We start from the raw sequence: 6588 nt of genomic DNA, 5'->3' as shown, positions 1-6588 counted from the left end.
AGAGTGCAGTGGGGATGAGAGCATGTCAAGTATCAAGGGGTGGGGGTGGGGGTGGGGGGGTTGGGTTGTTTGCCTGCGGCTGCCTCACGGTGTGATGTCGCTGAATCTTCTCCCCACGTTTTATTACAAAGGGCCCTGTGTTAGGGTCTGTGTTGTCAGTGCGCCAACTAACTTATGTCTGCTCGGTCGTCTCCGTGCGTCCGCTCACTGCTGCGTGTCACAGTTTGCTTTGTGCAGTTCAGCCACAGGAGTAAGTACGCTGAAGTGAGGAGAACGCCTGAGCAAAATGACAGATACAAAGTACATTATTATGCTGAAGGGCAAGGCATCTTCCCATGCTGCTTAAACACACAGGGGTTCATGATAGAAACAACATTTTTAAAGCAATGTAGATGGGGAATTAGTATTTTTTATTCAGTATGTTTTTCTGTGGTTCAGATCATTTATTTTTTTTCAGATTGAATTTTCCAATCCCTCTCACTGCTGAAGGCAGTACTGTACTTTATATTGCTTCAAAAAGTTGCCTTTTTTATCTTCAATTTGTTCTGTTTGACTAAGGCGGTGGTGGCCAGTATTTTCTCTAAAAGCTATAGTTACAGGGCAAGAGGCATGTAATGACATGCACTAACAAGGGGACATTTTGAAGCATTTGCACTGACGATGGTCGCCTGACTGAAATGTTTGCTGCACTGCCTGTACTATGCCTTGGAACTTATGCAGTATGGAATAAAAAAATCTGTCTTGCACAAGAAACCTCCCACCCTTAATTTTTGACAATGTACCTACAATGTGAGGCAACATATATGGACAAACATATCTCCCTATTATTTTATGACATTTTGAAAGCCTTATGCTGAATTTCTCTCATTTACCCATTTCCCAGCATGCCAAGTTTGGCACACACCACACTGAAAGATGATGAAAATAGTAGTCGGGGCTGCTCACATTGCAATATTTCACCATTAACACGATGATTTGTGATCTTAAGAGATGTTTTTCAGCATACGCTTGCCATTTGGGCTTTTGCTGTCAGGTAGCTTTGATGTTGAATTGTCAAATAACTGCTTAGTTTTGGCATACCTTTGTTGCCATCTCAGATTGCACACTTTGCTTTGTGATGTTCTTTGTCAGCATCTCACCCAGCGGCTGTATCTTAATCAGTGTGTCAGGTTAGCATACTAAGCTACCACAGTTATCTTTGTCACTTTGTCAGCTAGGTCTCATGGTTAGCTTTGTTTATACTACCACACCTACAGGCCTTGTTCATTTGCTGTCACTTATCTCATTTACCAAAGAGAGGGGTAATGGAAAAGGAGACAGTATTTAAGAAAAGGCATACCGTCGGATTTTTAATATGAATGACACCATCACTTTGCTGTAGAAAAGTTGACTTATGAGCTGGCTATGAATTAAACTCATGCCTGTCCTCTTCCTGCTGCTCCTTCCTCCGCCCTCTCCCCCTCCTCTTACCTCCCTCTTCCTCTCTCTCTCTCTCTCTCTCTCTCTCTGACAGAGACAGTGATGGATACAAGGACAGCGACAGCTGAGCTTGGCTGGATATCATTCCCTGCCAATGGGGTAAGAACAATGTGCAAAGGTGTGTGTGTGTGCGTGCCTGTGTGTGTGTGTGTGTGTGTGTGTGTGTGCGCTGTTGTGGGTATGTGTGTGCACCCTTGGGGAAGGCAGTTTGAGTACACTTTACAGTGCTCCATTAACGAGTCTGTCAAAATCTTAATTACAGCAGCAAGGTGACACCAATTAACCGCTATTGATGCAGAATAGAACTGAGTCCAATAGATCGGTGTGCAGAACACAGTGGAACAAAATTCACCAATGCACAATAGCATAGACAAGAAAATAAAATAAAATAAAATAAAATAAAATAAAATAAAATAAAATAAAATAAAATAAAACAAGAGAAAAGAATATGAGTCCTCTACCCATATTCTTGGAACCCTTGTAATTTTTAAATGTTGGCCTAATTACTTGGCTATCGGCCTGTTAAGATGGACAACTGTGTGTGTGTGTGTGTGTGTGTGTGTTTGTGTGTGTGTGAATGTGTGGGTGTGTGTGAGGCGAGTGGCTCTAATTGTGATGAATGGTTGTCCCTGTGCAGCACAGAACAAGGTAGAGGAGAGAAATAGAGCGAGAGAGGGAGGGGAGTAGAGAGGTAGGGAGAGGGAGAAAGGCAGAACGAGTGGGAGGGAGAGAGAAAGTTTAATTTGTGTCAGGACTCGGTAAACCCATTAATCATTTTAGCTTCTCCTCCTCTCCTCCCCCTCCTGTCTCCTCCTCTCCTCTCCTCCCTAACCCCCCTCCACATCTCCCCCAGTGGGAGGAGGTGAGCGGCTACGACGAGAACCTCAACACCATCCGGACGTACCAGGTGTGCAACGTGTTCGAGCCCAGCCAGAACAACTGGCTCCTCACCACCTACATCGACCGGCGGGCCGCGCAGCGCGTCTACGTGGAGATCCGCTTCACCGTGCGCGACTGCGCCTCCATCCCCAGCGTCCTGGGCTCCTGCAAGGAGACGTTCAACCTGTACTACCTGGAGACCGACAGGGCCGTGTCGGAGGGCGTCAAAGGGGTGGAGTACTGGGCCAACGCCCCCTTTCTCAAGGTAACGAATGGGAACCCATGCAGCTAGGAGAGGCTTGGAATAGAGGTTTTGTAGTTGCGTCACAGATTTCCGAGCAACCATGAAGGTGCACTGGAGAATTGGCTGTGCAAAGATAATGACTAAATATATAACAACCAGGCAAGTAAAAGAGACATCTGAAAAGGATTGTTGTAGTGTGAGTGTAGATCCATTCAGTAGCATTATAAGTAAAAGTGAATAGTCTGATGAGGGAGATTTGTTTCCACATTTAGGTTACTGTGATACTGTAAACTGTCGTGTCTTTAACCCTAGTCTCTACTCTACAAAGCACAACGAGCTGTAGCTTGAGAAGAGTCAGGGTTTGTTGGGTTTGATAGCTAGCTAATTAGTCAGTAGGCTAATTTAGCAGAGCAACTGATGCTATGCTAGCTACAAGCTACGTAATGTTAGCTAGTATTTAAACTAGATGTGTTAACAACAAAGCAGTGATAGTTAACTGGCCATATGGTTTGTTAACTAACAAGCTAACATGTTGTAAACACACAATTGATGAGATGTAGGCATACCAGTGGATAAATGATCAGTTCCCAGTCAAAAACAGCACAGAAATTAACCATTTCATACTGTTTAGTTGGAAGTTTAGAAATGCAATCAGCTGTTGTCAGCCAGTGTTGCCAAGAGCTGACCTCCAATATGGCAGCAGCCAGACAACTTTGCCACCTCCTGCATGTCACCATTCATCAAATGCTTGCTGGGAAAAGGACAGGGGGATAAATTTCTGCAAGCATGATTCATTGAATTGTACAGGGAGTTAAAAACAGATAGACAGACTGATAGGTATGGACCAGGACAGACAGATGGGATAAGGGGTCGAGTGCTGGACAACACCCACTTTGTGAAGAATGGGACAGAGGGATAATTACAGACACAGATGGTTAGATAGATAGCAAGATGGACAGAGAAATTGATAGAGAGATGGGCAGACAAGATAAAGATTAGATAAAACCTTAATAATCCCTGCAGAGAGGGGGGCTGTTGCAGTTGCAAATAGTAATAGGATACAGCTAAGAAAAATAGAATATAAATAATTATAGAGCAAATTTGGAACATTTCATTATTAAAATATATTAAGAAGAAATGTATGGATGTGCAAATAGCAGCAGTAGTAGCAGTGCTTACTGCAACAAAATAGATACACACAGATGGACCAGCACAGATGTAGAGATGGACAGACAGTCAGAGAAATTGTTAGGTGCGTGCTTGGAACAGTCAGACAGATGAAATGGTGTCAGATGGGCCTAAAAGAGTGCAATCTGGGCCAACACCCCCTTTTCCAAAGGTAAGACTGAGAGAGACAGACAGACAGATGGATAGAAGTTGGACCAGACAGAAAGCTGGATAGAGTGGTGGCAGAGGGAGAAGGGTTGAGAGCTGAGCCAACTTGTCTTTCCTGATGGGAGGGATGGGAGGAGAGAGAAGGCAGAAGAAGTGTCAGGCACAATGTTTTAAGGCGAGGCTCCACAGATGAACATGGCATTTTTGGGATTTGTCAGTTTTGAGATATTAGATTAGATGGATATTTTGCTTCTATGACTATTGTAATTTCATAAAGCATACAAAACAATAATAATAATAATAATAATAATAATACATTATATTTGTTGAGCGCTCATCAAACAATCATCAAAAACAATCATCAACAATCATCAAAAACAACTGTTAATTTATACTTTTTCATACCAGGTGTGTCATACTCCCTGTATACAACACACTTTTTTTCCAACTTAACTTGTATGGCCACCAAATTTGACATGCTGCTTCTTAACATAAATAACGGTATGTATATTGTATATATGTATATATATGCGGTATGTATTTTGCATGAAAGAAATAGCAAAAAAACAGAATTATCACCATATACATAATATTTTGTAAATAATTAATAATAAAAGTACATTTTACAAATCCCTCTGCAAATTATCATCTGTTTAGTTTGTGTATGTAATTATTCAATATTCATATTCATATTAGTTTGCATATTTAAATAAACAAGATAAATAAGTCAGAATTCAAAAAGTGTTTATATTTTTATCCATATTCAACATATAAAATGTTGTTTCATTACACCATTGTAATGAAAAAGAAATACATATTTTAGTTTTAATCAACAACAACACTACTACTGTTAATAATTCTTTCTCTCTCTCTCTCTCTCTCTCTCTCTCTCTCTCTCTCTCTCTCTCTCTCTCTCTGTCTGTCAGGTGGACACCATCGCAGCAGATGAGAGTTTTTCCCAGGTGGATTTTGGGGGGAGGCTGATGAAGGTGAACACAGAGGTTCGCAGTTTCGGCCCGCTGTCCCGAGGCAGAGGGTTCCACCTGGCCTTCCAGGACCTGGGGGCTTGCATGTCCCTTCTGGCTGTCAGAGTATTCTACAAGAAATGCCCCAGCGTGGTACAGAACTTTGCCTTTTTCCCAGAGGTATGGACTATAAATAGGTGTGAAACCTCTGGGGCTCTTTACACCTGGCCTTAACATGCTTGTCCTATTCGGATTGTGTCTAGGTGTGATTTAGCTGGATTACATTTAGACCTGACATCAAAATCTGTCACCAGTGTACAGACTGAAGTTAGATTTATCTGTCCCTTGCAAATATTATTTCCTCTCATAATATTTACATTCCACTAACTGACACTAAACACCTCACCTCACTTATTCCCATCCACGAATATCCTGACAATTCGTTTTTGACGAAGTATGTTGCTATCCAAGCATCCTGCTACCTGTTTCATTTGCCTGCACTACCTGGTTGGATCTGCACCCACACGTTTTCCAACACATTTTCCAACTTGCAGTTGGAAAGTGTACATTTACTGTTTTCCCATATTTACCATATAGCATACATAATTGTAGCTGTAAACACTATCCATACGCGGGGGCGGTTAGACTCTTAGTCTTCTTATGTTATTTATCACATTTATGTCTTTGTATGTAGTGATGCAAGTGGAAAACGTCTTTTCTCCAACTATCTGTCCTGACTGTAAATAAAAATAGAAAAAACCCCTAAATCAGAATCAGTATATATGAACTGGCTCCCAAAACTAAAACCGAAGAGAGCCAAGGCTTCATGTCAAAACTGACAATAGAGAGTGACTAGAGAACACTCAGAATAATGGTTTTGTTACAACAAATGTTTGATAATACAAATGTCATCTAAATGAGCTTTATCTCAGTTCTGACCCAGAGAATTTTCCAGAAAATCACATCAGGTGCTGTTGCTGTGTTAAGAAAGGTAGTCTTCCATGCACCAGGATTTTCAAGTCTTTGCTCTGTCTTTCTGATCTGGATTCTTTGCAGACACTGACCGGAGCAGAGTCCACCTCATTAGTTATCGCCAGAGGAAGTTGCATCCCCAACGCTGAGGAAGTGGATGTGCCCATAAAGCTCTATTGTAACGGAGACGGAGAGTGGATGGTGCCCATTGGCAGCTGCAGCTGCAAGGCGGGTTACGAACCAGACAATGGCAACGTGTGCCGAGGTCAGTCTGTGCATGAATGAGGCTGTGCTACTCTAATTTGAGGCAATAAAACAGAAAAATGAACACAGGTGCAGATCCTGGACAATGCATCTGTGGTGGTGACATGTTGTCAATTCATTTGAATCTGATCAACAAAAGCTAACAAGCCAGCATGACAACTAATCAATATCCCAGCAAACATGCTACTTATAGACAGCCATAGCAACCGTTATTGCCGCAGGCAATATTTCAGCTAGCATGCAACAGACAGGAGCTAATAAGCCAACATATGAACATACAAAATCAATATGCCAGTGACCATACTATTAACAAAGAGCACCAGCAAGCATGCTGCAGGCAAACAAACAGTTCAAACCCAATCACATTCAATGATACCTACATTAGCAGCTGTGTGCCCCAGTCAGTGTGTTTCCTTTGTTGCCAGATTCACTCACTGGCTTCCATTGCTG

At 42.1% G+C, this 6588-nt stretch overlaps 1 protein-coding gene across 1 annotated transcript; it reads left to right on the top strand.

Moving 5' to 3' along the window:
* Positions 1 to 1521: 1521 nt before the first annotated feature.
* Positions 1522 to 6159, top strand: LOC139639348 (ephrin type-B receptor 1-like). Its single transcript, XM_071513433.1, has 4 exons — positions 1522 to 1578; positions 2333 to 2623; positions 4864 to 5082; positions 5959 to 6159. Exons 1-4 carry the CDS (start codon positions 1522 to 1524, stop codon positions 6157 to 6159), a joined length of 768 nt encoding a protein of 255 aa, XP_071369534.1.
* Positions 6160 to 6588: the final 429 nt, after the last annotated feature.

The sequence above is a fragment of the Centroberyx affinis genome, unplaced genomic scaffold, assembly GCF_046629955.1.
Source record: "Centroberyx affinis isolate AG114_WGS23_722 - 3 ecotype Tasmania unplaced genomic scaffold, CSIRO-AGI_Caff_v1 ptg007158l_1, whole genome shotgun sequence".
Lineage (NCBI taxonomy): Eukaryota > Metazoa > Chordata > Actinopteri > Beryciformes > Berycidae > Centroberyx > Centroberyx affinis.
This window is presented reverse-complemented; position numbering and strand designations above follow the sequence as displayed.

Bases quoted from the DNA above. Each gene is read 5' to 3' on its own strand.
- LOC139639348 (XM_071513433.1), top strand. From the start codon at position 1,522: ATGGATACAAGGACAGCGACAGCTGAGCTTGGCTGGATATCATTCCCT. The intron at 2,624-4,863 runs GTAACGAATGGG...TCTGTCTGTCAG, and splicing joins CCAACGCCCCCTTTCTCAAG to GTGGACACCATCGCAGCAGA. The intron at 5,083-5,958 runs GTATGGACTATA...GATTCTTTGCAG, and splicing joins ACTTTGCCTTTTTCCCAGAG to ACACTGACCGGAGCAGAGTC.